Source organism: Acanthisitta chloris, unplaced genomic scaffold (assembly GCF_000695815.1).
Source record: "Acanthisitta chloris isolate BGI_N310 unplaced genomic scaffold, ASM69581v1 scaffold2344, whole genome shotgun sequence".
NCBI classification, from domain to species: Eukaryota; Metazoa; Chordata; class Aves; order Passeriformes; family Acanthisittidae; genus Acanthisitta; species Acanthisitta chloris.
Window position 1 is genome coordinate 12,994 of NW_008670845.1, and position 14,887 is coordinate 27,880.

Below are 14,887 nucleotides of genomic sequence, written 5' to 3' on the forward strand. Positions count from 1 at the left end.
TACTAAAAGATAAGCACACCCTTCCTTGGCATGACTTTTATGCCATCATTTATTTAACCACTCAGTTCCAAAGAATTTAGCATGAACTTTTTAGACTTCCAAATAAAACCTAGTTATTTTGAAATATTTACACTACCTGAAATCCTGAGAGGGAGATGAGTTAAGACTTGTCTTCAGTCAGGATCTGTGGCAGTCTGTGGGGCAATGAGTACTTTTGGAAATGTAGAAGTGTTTGCACCTCCCTTTTCTTATCTACATCCTCTTCTTGCATTAATGTGCATGTTGCCTCATTTATCCTAGTTCTCCTCTCTATAACCTGCTTTCAGAATTTAGAGAGAGAAACCTCTTGAATTCAAGTCACTATTCCTGGGTGTATGTCCTGGAATGTGAAAGCCCATGTGCCTTTTCCACAAAAGTGTACTCTTACAACCTTGGTGTGTGGCCTGCAAAATATGTAGGAACTACAGAAAATAATTCAACCACTCTATGTTGTTGAGAGACATGTTGAAATAATTTTGCACCTTCCTTTCTTTTTTATTCTACAAACTGGGGAAATTAATAGAAATCTATCTCAAAGCTGTGGCTAAAAGGGAATAATGAAATAGGCTGTTAGCCTCATTCATCCTGTGGTTAAATTTGAGACGGGAAGCATTTGAATACTTGTAGCCCTCAGGTGGCATAATGCCCTTATTTTGTACAAGGATATTTTGCATTTTTGCTCTTCTGTTTCAGACAGCAGATCACAAAGGAAGCTCAGAAGGTATTTACACAGTCACCTAATATAACTGATGAATTGAATGAACACTGGGCTCTTTTGAACCAGTGGATATTGTTTTAAGAGACTGCTGCTCCCAGCAGTGCAGGTGAAGGTGCTTTAGATAACTGCAGACCCTACACTGTACTAAACTTATTATTCCTCTCAGATGGATTGAGCTAGTTTGGATCATCCACCAAAAGCTGCAAAAAAAGAAAAATGTGTAAAACTGGGTATCAGCAAAGGTGTAATACAAAAGAGTTACATGAACGACAAATGTTTTACTTTAACCCAGTGTAATTAGTAATTCTTCTGGTTTACTCCAGTATCTGTGATACCTGAATCTCCTAATCTGATTTAGATTAAATTGTATTCATACATTTCCTTTGCAATTATTATGTCTCTTCTGCCTCATTTATGTTTATGACAGTTATGTTTAGTTATGAGCTTAAGAAGTGTTTCTTCTATGTATCTGAAACTGCTGTTGTCTATTTTTTAGGTAATTTCGTAGGAGAAGAAAAAAACCCAAACAGTTAGTGGTACAACAAGCTAAAAAGATTGGTCAAAAATACAGGAAAATGAAGAAAGGGTGCCCAAACTGTGTACCCTTTCTTTGTGGTATATACCAGCTGCTGCAAGATCCTGTTTAGTAAGAGATACTAGAATTACGAAGTGGAGCACATTAGCCAAAGAAGAGTTGCTCTTGGTTTTGCTTTGCCAGATGAAAACAGTGAGAGGAAATAATGAATTGCTGCAGCCAGAATGGTAGAAACAAGTTTTCACAGCATCACAATGCCTGATCTGTTGACCTGAAGTGGATTGACCTCTGACAAATGAGCATAAAAAGATAAAACAGTAGTTTTCCTCCGGTATACTGATGAAGTAATTTTGGCCTTTTTTGAAGCCATTTTTCATCCCCATCTTGCTCAGCATGAATGTGAGGTTGTATCTTTCTTCCTGTTTAATTGCCATACTCCCACACTGGTACTCTGTAAATGTCTCACTCTGAGTGGGCCATTTGGGCATTTGTTGAAGATCAGTTCCCTTGCAGCTATGATATCAAGCCGCTCAAGATCTGAGCTGCTCAAGATATAAATCAAACTTAACAATTCTTTTTTAGTTGTTAATCAGTAGCTATACCTAGGCAGTTATGATTAAGCAATTGCATTGTGAACATTGTATGCTTGGCTAATCTTTTGTTTTTGTTTTAAGGAAAAGGGAAGACAATCCCAAAATGAATGGGCTGTCTGGATAATAGCCACCAGGAGTGAAGTCAGCAGAACGGAGCAGTAACTGAGGAAAAAGTAATTCCAGCAGTGGCAGATTGAACTCATTGACCACCTATTCAAAATGAACCCCAGACTCAAATGGAGGGAAGAACTGTGCAATCCAGACTAATTAGTATGAGAGGCAAGAGATATAACTAGGAAATAAGGATTTGAGTACTAATTAATGACAAATTTAGGTAACCTGTAGCCAATGAATGCTGATGCCTATGTTAAAATGTATAAATAGGGTAGAGTTTTGATGACTAGGGCACAGGAGCCTTTTGTGGGTTACCACCTAGCTCCCTACTTTGGACAAATTAGAATAAAGAATAGAAATACCTCACCTTGATGTGTGAATTGGCACTGCATGCCAGGTAACAGCCTGTGTTCGGGACATCAGTTATGCCTAGTAAAAAGCAGCAGAATCTAAACTCCTTGCTAGACTAAGTCCAATTACAGATTTTTGTTCTGCAAAAAATCCCATTTAGCTATGTGCCCTGGGAAGAAAATGAGACCAAGTATCACATCTGTTGTAATGGACCTCCAAAGGAATGAACTACAAATAACATATAACAAGGGTTTTTCTTGTGCCTGTTACTGATGACAAGATAAAACCTTTGAAAATATGGATGCATTTGCATTGCAGTTTGAAATCATGGGGGTTTTATATGTTCTTGCCTTGAATACTAGCACTACAACACTAAACTTTCTTGTCTTTATTATTCTGTGCTGTGTCTACCATTTCTGCTTGACTTGAAGTCCATCTACCACAGAGGTGCCAGGGATTATTTTATGAAGCTGAGATTTGCACTGGGAGGCAAAAGTCTCAACTTTCACTGTAGGATAAACTGAAACACCCTGTTAATACATGATGTTTTCACAGGCCTGGAATCACTAAGTGACAAGCAGTCCGTGCTCACAACGTGTTTGTATTGAGGTTTGTTTCATTAGTTTCCTGTAGATACTTCTTCTGTACAAGTTTACGAAGTGCTGTGACCTTTCAAGGAGGAGTTCAGGGACCTGACATTAGAAATTTTGATGATGCAGAACAACCCCAGGGCTCGTCATTTGTAAATCTGCCTGGAGAGGTTGTGTAGTTTCCATTGGTGGAGAAAGATATTAAAAATCCATCTAGACATGGTCCTGTGCAACCTGCACTAGCTGACCCTGTTTGTGTAGGGGGTTAGGCCAGATGATCTCAAGTAGTCACTTCTAGTTTGAACGATTTGCTGACTCTGTAAGGATTAGTCTGACTTGAGAGCCAGATGCTGGTTAGTATGAAAATAGTGCAGGGAGGCACAAATGATGCAGCTTCCAATGTTGCTTGAAGTAGATAAGCTCTGAATTGTGTTTGCCCCCTGGATGTGTTTCTTTCCTTCTCTTTCACCCTTTTAACCTGCATCTAAGGTGTGTCTTACATTGCAAGGTGCACACTTTGGCAGCATCTCTCAAGCAAAGCTGAGACTAGGAGTAGCTTGGTACCAAAACCAGCCTTTTTGACCCTTTGCACCTCTTGCCAGCTGTCAGTCACCATGCTGTAGTTCCTCAGAGAGCCTCAGAGGTATTGCTTTGCAGAGCACATGGAACTCTTCCTACCTTTTGGGGCAACTTTTGCTCTTAAATGCAGTGACTCTTCTTGCTGGCTATGCACCATTTAGGAGTTCCCAGTTATTACTTATTGTGGAATACACACAGCAGAGAGATAGGATTATAATGCTACATGGCTAAGAATTAGCACATTTACCAACCTAAAGAGTCTCTGCTGGCCAAGCAGCACTTAAGTAGGGCACTTTGTTGCCCCCTGGAAGAGGTTCAGCCTTCATGTTGAAAATTTTTACCTTTCAATTCTTCATTTTTTAAAAAAAATATGTAACTCCTCATGCAAGTGTTTCCCTCCCTGAAGCCTTTCTATGTTGACTACTCCTTCCTGTAAATAACTTCTCTGTTTCTGTTTTTACTTTTCTTATTTTGCACGGCTTTCACTTACATGCTTTCCCACACCTAAACAACAAATTTCTCAGTAAAGGTGAGTCAATACAACTGGGCTGCACTGGGGTAGGTCTTGGGTGACAGACAGCTGAACCCTGAGGGTTACAGGCAAGGAAGGGCGCTGATTTTACAAGCAGCAGTATACTCTGTTGGGTGGAGATGTAGTTCCAAATAAAATAGCTTTTGGGAGGTGGACTTAGTTGTAATTATAGGTGGAGGTTTGCTGAGAGTAAATCCTTTTACACTACCTCCTTTCTGCATTCAAATCTTGTTTTAGATAATGTTCTCTGACAAGGTGTTAGAGTACCACAATGGCTACAATACTTTATGCCATTCCTTATGGCTATGTGAAAGCACAACTGCTGCCCTCCCAAGCCATGGAGGGAACTTATGCTGCCAGAACAGCACTGTGTGTACACTGTTGTACATGGGCAAAAGGGATGTGTGGAAGGTTCACTTTATTTCACGTTGCTTGTTCACTACTGAACATGGGCAGAAGGACTGTTTGGAAGGTGCTCTCTTCTGGGCCATAGCCTTTAGTCAGACTTCTCATTTCTACTGTGTTGTGACAGGTATGTTTAGTAAATGCCTACAATAACGTGGAATAGCAGTGTTTTGGGGCCTATTTGAAGCCTAGTGAAAAATAAGACACTAGTGTACTAAAGTTTCTCAGGTTTGTTGATTGGAATTTGTGGTTAGTTTGGAACAGAAAGAATGGAAATGTGCTCCAGCCACATATGTTACAGGTTGCTCCAAGAGAAACAAGTAACTCAGTGTCTTGAATAACACAAACACAACTCCAAGTTAATTTATTGTATTGAATGCAGGTCATGGTAAAATTATGAAGAAAAGCATCTATGAAAATTTCACTGGTGTTTCTGCCTATACTATGAATATCTTTGCTGAGATGCACTCATAAGAGACAAATCAAACATTGGTCAATAATACAGGTAGCAAGGAAGCTGTGTAGATATTAGCCAGGAAACAGGTATAATTAGATAAAATTAAACAGAGGAAGCAGATTTAAATTCTAAAGAGTTTAGATTATGTATCAATGAGAGATACCAAGAAGGCATGTTGCTCATATTTTTCTTAACATTTTTGCTGGTTGGAACTCTCAGCAACCTTAAACTGCAAAGTTTAGACAAAAGATAAAAAAATGCAAGGTGGTTAGAAGTCAACAACTTAATGTTAAGGGCTGGACCATTATTGCTTGCAGAATTCTTTTTTCAGGAAGCTGAAGAGGCAGGAGAGAAGAAATGTGATGTCTATATACATGGTGAGACAGGGGAAGGTAAGGGGTATTTTGAGATTATTCTGGATTCGTATTCAATTTTGTTAATTTCCAACAGTCCTAAATTCGAAATTAACATAAGCAAATAGCATTGTAATGCAAATGCAGGTTTCTCAGTGAGGAAAAGAGAGCATACAGATTTCTACAAGTTCTTTTTTTTTTCTTCCCAGGTTTGTTTTTTTTCTCTCTAGGAGAGTCATGAGAATGAACTGCATTTCCCTGGAAGAAAGAAGCTGACATAGGGCCTGTGTGCAGAGAGCTTTTATGGCTCCACCTTATTCTCAAACAAAACCAGAACAGCAGGTCTGATGCAAAGGAGAATTCTGCAGTCTGATTTCTGTGGAGGGCTGTCTCATTAGGACAATGGAAAGGAGCAGTAGAGGGGTGTTCTTTGAGGCACAGGGTGGCTCAAGTTTCTGGGCACTGCCTTCCTTGGGGCGGGGTGGGAGGAGTGAGAAAAAGGACATACACTTTCAGCACAGATGGCTACAGGGCTTAAGGTTGAGACTTTAATTTGCAGTTCACATTCTTTCATTGAACAGTGAACCCTGGGTGATGTGTGAGAGCAAGTAATCATTCTAGGGGAGAGCAGAATCTACCAAAAAAGAGGATGCTCTTGGATTTGTTGTGTCTGATGAAGAAGTAGAAAGGGTGGTCAGCCTTAAATTTCAGAACATGGCCAACATGTAGACTTGTTAGCTCTATAATGACAGCAGTAGCAGCAGCTGCCTCAGTGCCCTTCTCATCAACTGCAACAAAAGACTTGTGAAAAACTTTGGATATCTGCAATCCACCCTTCTCAGCCATTCCACTGAAATCAGCATTGCTGCTGAAGGCACTGCGCATTCCCATCCTCATCAGATTATCACTGAGGTCATATCTCTCCTCCATTTTGAATTTAGGTAGGTACAGATCCACAAGAGTTTTGGTCATCTTCTTGGAATTAGTCCATTCAGACAGCTTCTCATATGTCAGTTCTCTTTCCAGCTATCATTTAAGAAAGAGAAGGAATTTGATGTGTGCAAGGAAAAAACAAGCAATTAACTATGAATTAATCAAGTTTCATGTCAGTTTAATGACAAATTTAACATTTAGCTGAAAGTGTGAAATATTAATTGCTTTTACTGATGATCAGAAGCAGGGTGTACAACAAATATTTGAGCCTTAATGCTGCAAAGTTTTGAGCACCACCCCTGCCAAATTCATTGCAAAAAAAAGACAGGGAGGGCACTCAACAGCGGCCATCCCCTGAGGTAGTTCTTTCTTCTCTTTTAATTCAGTTGATGTAAAGAAAAATTACTGTGAGACTGGCAGCTCTGTGGCAGGTGGCTTGGCCAGTTGTATAAAAACAGGTCTTAATATTGCATGTATTTCCTTGGCAGTTTTAAAACAAGCTGCTTCCAGCAAAGCCTTTTACTGCCACCCTGTGTCCTGGGCACTACAGCACCAGGGTTCAGCTCGGATCAGATGGAGGAAAGCATTGAATGATATAGACTCCAAGAATTTAACAATCTTTGAATTGTAGTAACTACAGTGGCAAATCTCATTATTGTACCAAATGCAGTCTCATCAAAACCCTAGATTTTCAGACAGCTAACAAATGGCAGGGGGCAGGAGGGCAAAGAGAATGAGAACAATATGGTAAATAAACTTCCAGGCCATGGAGAAGAGGTGTCTGTTATCTCAGAAGAGGCCTGTGCAGTACTGTCCCTCCTGACATTTAACCCTTACAGATCATGCAGGATTGGATGTCAGTCATGGACCTGTTGAGAGCTAAGCATCTGGTTATGCACAGCATTCACTCTCTTCAGTTCTTACCAAACTATAATAGCAGCATAGAGGAACTTTCTCAAGATTAGATAAGTATTAAAGGAAATTAATTCAGCTAGTGAAGGAGATCGAACAGTATGTCCTCAGTGAGGAAGATATGGTTGACAGCCTGTCCTTTTTGTTTCATTTTTTACTGGCTGAGCACTGACTTAAAATAGGTGTAACATGCTTTTTTACCTGTTCAAGACCCGTGGTGTTGTCTTTGATGTCATCAGGAAGGAGGATGAACATACTCAGTTCATGTTTCACATATGGCAATTCAATCATTTTGAAATTCATCGTTTCCATGATGAGAACCGGAAATGTATTTCTCATGTACATCATCTTTACAGGCTTGGTCTTGTTCTGTAACATTTATTTATAAGTAAGAAATCATTCCTTGAACGGAAGGATGATGATGTGTCAGTGCAGTACAGGGAGAGGAAACTTATGAGCATCTCTTAAAACTGCAATTTATCATTCATTTTCCAAAGCTTTTCTTGACTGGGCAATATTGCTTATCATGGTGTTTGTCCCAAAGCTTTTGTTGGGGGTTGAACTGACAGATTTTTATCTTCATCCCAAAGCATTCACAGGAGCCCACAAAGAAGGGAAGAAGAGGGCTTGAAACGTCTGCAAGGATTAGGGGGATAGAGCAAGTATGGGATATGCCCTTACAACACCATGCCAGAAAACCAGCCATTGTTTAAGAGGATGAGTACTGTGCAGTTTTTCTGTAGTCTCCTCTCTCTGGTGATAAAAAATCACCAGCTGATTGCTCTTTATGTCACAATCCTTAAAAGAAGATAACACTAGTGTCAGAGCAGATGGGCTCATGTTGAGGGGAGTTCCTGGCAAGTAGTCACCCTTGTCACAAGTATGTAACCTCCCTTATCATCTATGTCCCTTCATTCAGGAAAGTAGATAATGTATACATGCTACTCAGAAAGCAGAAGATACAGTTTGTCTTATAATGTGAATTCATTAACATTTCTTCTGGATATATGCCACTGACGTTTCTCCTAGTCTCATCCAACCACACACCTGTTCAGGGTACCTTATATGTTTGTGCCTAGCTAGACTGCAACACAGAGGCCTGGGTACCATACTCCCCCCTGGCATGCCATGCAGTTCCTATCCATGAAGCTTGGACTCTCAAAATCGTGTTTTTACAATCTAGTAATTTTTAGCACTGTTTTACAAAAAAGTCTTAAGTGACTCTAGTGCTTTTGGAAACAACAGGTGTTATCTGGAGCTCATTAGCATTTACCTGAGCAGCAACTTAATGACAGATTTTGCTCTTAGCAGCTTTTCACAGAGTCTAGTTCCTACAGAGATAACTAAAGACTTGTGAAACCAAAAGATTTCAGTAGTAGCTGTTGTCACCAGTCTGTTTAGAGTAGGGCTATAGGAAGAGCTTACCTTGCTTAGTCGGAAGGGTTGCAGATCTGTATGTCCTTCCTGAAATTTCACTTCCCATTCTGCCTTGAAGTAAATGGCATTTACCAGGATCAGTGTGGTGGAGTTTGCCACATCACGTGGGCTCAGCAAATTCTTGATTTTGCCTTTTTAAATCAGAAGAGTCAAGTTTCATCCCAGCATAGCACAGTGAGGACATTTTGTTTATTTTTTCTCTCAGTTCAGCTTTCTAATTAAATGTCCATGCCTCAGTACACGGCTCCCTAAAATGCTCTCCTGACATAAATCAATTAGTTTCTTTACAGTTTCCAAAGCTTTTTGTCCTTCTGACTAACTGACAGGGACTTTCTCTGCCCTCCCACCACATCTCTGCTCACTGTCCATATCCACATTGGAAGGCATTACCTGTGTGCTGCAGTATTACATGGGGAAGCAAGGGCACCTGCCCAAAGGAAATGTCAGGCTGACTTAATGGGAGAGGGAAGATGTTGGGGTTGAGCTCAGCTTACCCTCAGTTTGTTTTTCAACCCAAGCATTGATTTCCTTTCCGGACTGTTCCGGTGCTGTCTTAAAGTTAACCTTCTGTGGTTCTGCTTTGTAGTAGTTCTTACTGAACTGTATGTATGTCTGAAAAATAACCAAAAAACCCAAACCAAAAAAGCTCTGTACTACAGAACAATACAGTTTTTCAAAGGGAAGTGGTTAGCTCTTGTACTTCTTGATAGATTTTTGGGCCTAGAGGATTGCAGGATCTTGGTTGTTACTCTCTGTTGGACTGTGGGCTAACAGTTAAGAAACAACCAACGGACAGAAAATTCCCTTCTTTTATTCCCAGTTTTATCTGGAGAAGCAAGGAAGGTGGCACACATCCTACGGATGTGCTTGTTTTAATGTCTCATTTACAATTGTATATATTTGGGGTTCCAATATTAAAGCCATGTTGCATGAAAAGGAATCCCTACAGTATAGTCAAAGGGCAATGCATCCTTAAATTCTGTGAGCAGACTGACTGGTATTTTCCAGTTAAGTTTGTCACTGGAGTCCAGAGCTATAAGGTCAGCTTCGAACCTGTTCTATTAGTGGCAAGTAATTAAAATGAGAAATAATTATTGCACCTTTCCTTTTTCTTGTGGAGACTTGACTTACAGGCAATAACAGGAAGGTTCTTTCCACATAAATGCGGTTGGCACTTCTCAGCGAGTAGGTGCTTCTGGGTTTGTTGATGGCGGTCAGGAGCTTCTTGAAGACAGAATGGATATTTGCAGCTTGCTTGTGCTCAGGATCCTTCAAAAAAGAAACCATACATTCAGCAATTGCATTTTTGCATGAAGTTTTCAAAACATGCTAAGTGATGCATGTGGGAGATGGTTTTGGGTTCCTCTTTCTTAATTTTGATTTTTCCAAGTTTACCATCACTGCAAATTCTAGGGCTCTGTTTATGACTAGATTAACTGATGTATCATGTAGCAAACCTTCCAGACTATCCCAGTGACTTGTCCTTTCATGCTTCTCAGAGTCTAACTGAAAGGACCTGAACTTAAACCTGTTGTGAAGTATGTTGGGGTTTGTGCTTTAAACAGGAGTGCAGACAATAAATACTGGACATTTTGATTCTGGTGGTTCTTTATCTTGGAATTCGGGTTCTAATACATACCATTTTCCTTCTCTTTGGTCTCCCCCGAGAAGGCCTGGCCACAGAAGAAGAGGCTTCAACTCCTGCTGCTTGAGTGAAATGAAGAACCTGCAAACAGAGTTAGAAATAGGCATGAAGGAACTGGCATTGGCATCAATTAAAGCCAAATGGGGATCAAATGGTTGTCTTGTTTCATTCATTGTGATAACTTATCATGCTATCCGCTGCTTAGGTGACTAATCAAAGGGATGCTGAAGCTGTAGTATATGTAAATCCGACAGAATAACAATGAATAGCACCATCACCCTCCCATGGCATCAATGCAGTGCTCCTGTCTACACACTTCAAGGTGGATCTCCCTTCCACAGCTGTAGTTCCCAGCAATATCAATGTGTTTGTGCAAACCCAGATGGGTATTCCCATGATAATGATACACAGGCATCTGAATGCAGTGCAGTGACACAGAGGAGAGTGCTGGGCAGTGCTGAGCACCACAGTTCCTTCTGAGCCAGCAATGTGCCCATGTGGCACTACGTAGGATTGAGTCAGGGGATGTGGATATACCAAAGCCCTTCCTGTAGGCAGTTGTTTAAGAAAGCATAAATCAAGATAGAAAGTTGCATCCCTGGCCAAGGTGCTGGGATCTGCAAGTGTCCTGCCACTCAGGAGCTGTTGGCATGAGCTCTTTGTTTTTCAAAGGTAATATAGCATCTGCAACAGAATCGTGGACTCACAGCATAAATTAGAAGGTGTCAAATAATTTAGAAGAAGACAGGTTCAAACAACCTTGGTGCTCAGCGTGTGATACCCTCAGGACACTCTCTTAGTGGAGAAGAGAGGGACCTGCTATGAAATGAATAAAATTTGCCATTCACTAGTTATATGCTGTGGTCTGCCTTAGTGCCTTGTCATTGTGGTGGCAAGTTTTTCTATCTAACACTAAATTTTGCAGCTAGTACAGGAGCCAGGTATTGTATGGGATGTATGTTTCATAGAGCAACCTACCTCTGCCATCTCCGTTGCTGTATTGCCTTTTGCACCCAGGTATGTCAGAGCCAAAGCAGCTGATATGCTCCAAGGGGAAAAGAAAATGTTTTTTCCCTTGTTGGTCTCATTCAGCTGGTTGAAAAGATCAAATGTGAACTTGCCAAGTGATGTTGAGACCACTTCCATTGCTACAACCTGGAAAGAGGCAACAGACAGAATTATACTATTTGAATGTTTAAAATCTTGCACACAGTACATATTAGTGAGAAATGTTACATGTGCAACACAATGTATCGACAGCCACTAAAACTAATAGCCTACTTGCATGTTTATCTTCTACACAGATACTGTTTTCCATCTGCTAAGAGGAGCAATTTCTTTTAGTTTTTTTGTTAGACAGATAATATTTTCCTATAAATGTAAAAATGTCCTCTTTTGTAGGGCTGCAGTTTTCCTTGTGTATCTTTCTGCCTTTGGTTTTCAAAAATATGCAGATTTCTAAGCCGTGCATTTTACTTGGTTTATTTTTTTTCCCTTAACTAATGATTTAGCAAAGTAATGTTCCCAGGGGAATTTAAATGCATTTTTAATACATCAGTTCACAACATGCCTGAGTTTTCTACTACTTCATTTTGGATTTGTATAGAATTGAGCACTGATACTGCAAAAGAATTTAGGCATAATTCTTAGGCTTGTTTGCTTTTCCTGGCCAGCCACTAATTCTGAATAATATAATGAAGAGCAAAGCTGTTATTTATGTTTACATTGATGGAGTCTTACTCATTACATGTACCTGCTACCCCTTCTCTATGTTCCAGCAATTTTATTTTCCCCAGAAACTAGCAGATTCCTTGAAGTTATGAGGATTCCAGACTTTAAAATGTCTGCCCAGTACTACCAGCCTCATGTTATTTTCCACTTAAGAGAAATGTTGATATTGTTATTAATATTTATACCTATGGAATGGAGCAATAGAATTTGTGGGGTAATCTCTGAAGTCTGCAGGTATTTATCAAGTGTTTGGTTGCCAAACCACTTCTTCTGGCAGTCAATGTGATGTCAGTTCCAAATCTATACCACATAGTGATATTCTCTCCTTGAAGAACACAACAAAGAGAGCAACAGGATGAAAATGTCTCTGTTTTCTGCTAATGAATACTCCTCAAACTCCATGGCTTGATAATGTGCAGTGCTGTACCTTCCCCTGAAATATGAGACTCCTTTATCAAACTGAAGATTTTAATTGTAAGGCAGTCACTGCCCTAAGAAAACTTTCCATTTTGTGATTAATTCTGCCCCAAATTAGCAGTTTTCCTTAGACTCACAGAGAATAGTGCACTACAACATTGGTATATTATAATTTACCTATACAGTCATACAAGGCACAGTTTGCTTTTTAAAAACATCCTAAAAGTTAATTAAATATTTACCTCTGATCCCGTGAGAGAGAAGACTTAGGTCTTGTCCTCAGTTAGGTTCTGCGTTTGTGTATTGACCAATTTATAAATTAAGAAACATGGGATTGCTTGCACCTCCCTTTCCTTCTCCACTATGTCCAGGTTGTTTCCGCCTATCTAAAGCTCCTTTCTCCATCCCCAAAAGATCTTATGTAATTTTGGCCTCTTGGTTGACTTTGTCAATTTTCAGTTTTAGACATTTCAAAAGGGCAATGGAATTAGAGTCTCAGCTCTGTTGTTAACACCACAATAGTCTACTGACAGGATAGCAGAGCAGGTCACCCATTCCTGGGGTTTTCTGGTGTTGTGTAGATAACCAGTCCGTTGTTTAAAATATGTGACTAGTAAAAAGGTTACACAACATTTGTTTTAGGTTTCTGGATTTAAGCAGATACTGAAAGCCTGATTCTCCTCTCTGGCTGCGTGCAGCTGTGAGTCCTGGATTTCAAATACGCTAGTCAACCTAAAACACCCAGCTTAGTGATTGAATTAGGCTCCAGGAGTTCACCTTCAGATTGAAGATCATTAGGAGCATACACAGATGCAAAGCCATGAAGGACCATGCAGGGTAAGGGATGGACACCTCACTGGTGTTGATGAAGAAATCTCATTGCAACCACAGCTGAGAATCATTTGAGAGAAACACTGCGAAACACTGTGCTACTGCATAGTATTTGCATGTAGTAAAGGAAAGCAAGGATTGAAATAACTCCATTGTGAGGGCTTGAGCAAGGATGGAGTGAAAAAATACAATGAAGGCAAACATGGCACAGTAGTTGTCACTCTGCAGTCCCAGAAGAGGGACTGTGGACCAAGAAGGTGGTGGCAACAACTCTAAGAGCATGGAGGACAGGAGAAGGTGGAGAAAGGGAAGGAAACTGTACTGTGTGCTAAGCATTTTGCTGCAAACCTGATTACAGAAACAGAGTGGGTCAATTCTTTTAAGAAATGACAGAAATCAACATTGTGCAAGGCAGTGAAGAAATGTGAGAAATTAAACAAGCATTGGTTTTAGTATGATGAGTGAGTCCTCAAGAAATCCCGATAGGAGAAAGATGAATGGTTAGATGCGGGGAAAGCCCAAGCCAGGAGACTCACAAGTCCCAAAGAAGTATGCTGAGAGTGAGCAAGCTAGCTGGTTTTACTAGTCAGGTTGCAAGGATGTCAGGCAGGATGAGAAAGGGAGCTGGCAAGATAGAGTGTCAAAAGACAAGTGAGGAAAAATAACACATATTAATTGAAAGGGCCATCCAGAGGTCCTCCTGCTTGGAGCAGGGCCGTGAGTAGATAAGGTTAGCCATAGCCCTTCCGAGGATGGAGATTCCACAGCCTTTCCATGCAACCTTCTCCAGTGCACTGCTGCTCACCCTGGGAGACGGTTGTTCCCTAAAGTACCCCTCAAGGCCATACTCAGTAATGATCTTGCACTGCCAAGAGGACATTAACTCTGTCATCTTTGCAATCATTCTTAAAAGAGTTGAAAGAGTGAGAAAAGGTGACTCACATTTCCATTGACTTTAAAGGCCTGTGAGTTTGAGTGCTTGTTGTCATGGTTTCGCTCCTTCTTAGCCTCCTGGGTGTGGCTTCCCTGTGTTTATTCCCAAGGCACATCAGAAAGTGCTTAAGAAGCTAGCCGATGGGGGCATGAGGTCCCTGCATTAGGTGAAGTAGAGCGTCGCAGAGTTGCACCTGAATGCAAGGGGATCCTGTGTCATTTTTTCACAGACAAGGCAGTGCTGTTTGGGTTGTATAGAAATAGTATGAAGCACTTGCTTTGCAACACTTTTCTTATGCTCCTTCCCATTTGGGAACCAGACCCAGAAGGGATCCTGGAAGCAGGTAATCACTTGGAAAAAAAAGAGAAGGGACTCAGTGACACTCATCAGTCTCTTCTCTGCCAGGAAAAGGGAGTCCTGCTGTCCCAAGAAGATGTGTTGCTAGTAAGATGCTGTTGGTGTGTACAAGTCCATTAAGAAACACAGTCCTTTGCTTTCTGTTGTGAATTCAGATAGTGAGGAGCATTCCCTGCAAACATGCATGTGTGATTAGTACACTCTCTTAGGAAAAGGAGTTATGACAGGAATAAATGTGACCTGGGAGACTTGCATGTCATCTTGCAGAGAGCACTTAGGAAGTTAGTATTACTTGTATTAGTATTAGATTTCATTCTCCCATTTGATCTTGCCTCAAACCAGTGAAGTAAGTGGCAAAGCCAAGTGAGAGCAAAGCAATGCAGTGCTAGGCTGGCAACAGGGAAGTATGGATGAAAGGTTATAA

The 14,887-nt window shown here is 40.6% G+C and overlaps 1 protein-coding gene across 1 annotated transcript; it reads right to left on the reverse strand.

Annotated features, from left to right (window-relative positions):
* Positions 1 to 5,878: 5,878 nt before the first annotated feature.
* LOC103801415 (heterochromatin-associated protein MENT-like) lies at positions 5,879 to 12,643 on the reverse strand. The gene is made up of 8 exons (XM_009073830.1): positions 12,584 to 12,643; positions 11,172 to 11,348; positions 10,188 to 10,274; positions 9,680 to 9,817; positions 9,043 to 9,160; positions 8,537 to 8,679; positions 7,313 to 7,480; positions 5,879 to 6,292 (listed from the first exon to the last, which is right to left on the reverse strand). The coding sequence occupies exons 2-8, from the start codon at positions 11,337 to 11,339 to the stop codon at positions 5,879 to 5,881; spliced, it is 1,236 nt and encodes a 411-aa protein (XP_009072078.1). The 5' UTR covers positions 11,340 to 11,348; positions 12,584 to 12,643.
* Positions 12,644 to 14,887: the final 2,244 nt, after the last annotated feature.

What these genes read in the sequence shown, in the direction of transcription:
- LOC103801415 (XM_009073830.1), bottom strand. Translation starts at nt 11,339, where the DNA reads ATGGAAGTGGTCTCAACATCACTTGGCAAGTTCACATTTGATCTTTTC. An exon ending in CAGCAACGGAGATGGCAGAG is followed by an intron (nt 10,275 to 11,171) that starts GTAGGTTGCTCT and finishes CTCTGTTTGCAG; the next exon opens with GTTCTTCATTTCACTCAAGC. An exon ending in AACCCTTCCGACTAAGCAAG is followed by an intron (nt 7,481 to 8,536) that starts GTAAGCTCTTCC and finishes TAAATGTTACAG; the next exon opens with AACAAGACCAAGCCTGTAAA.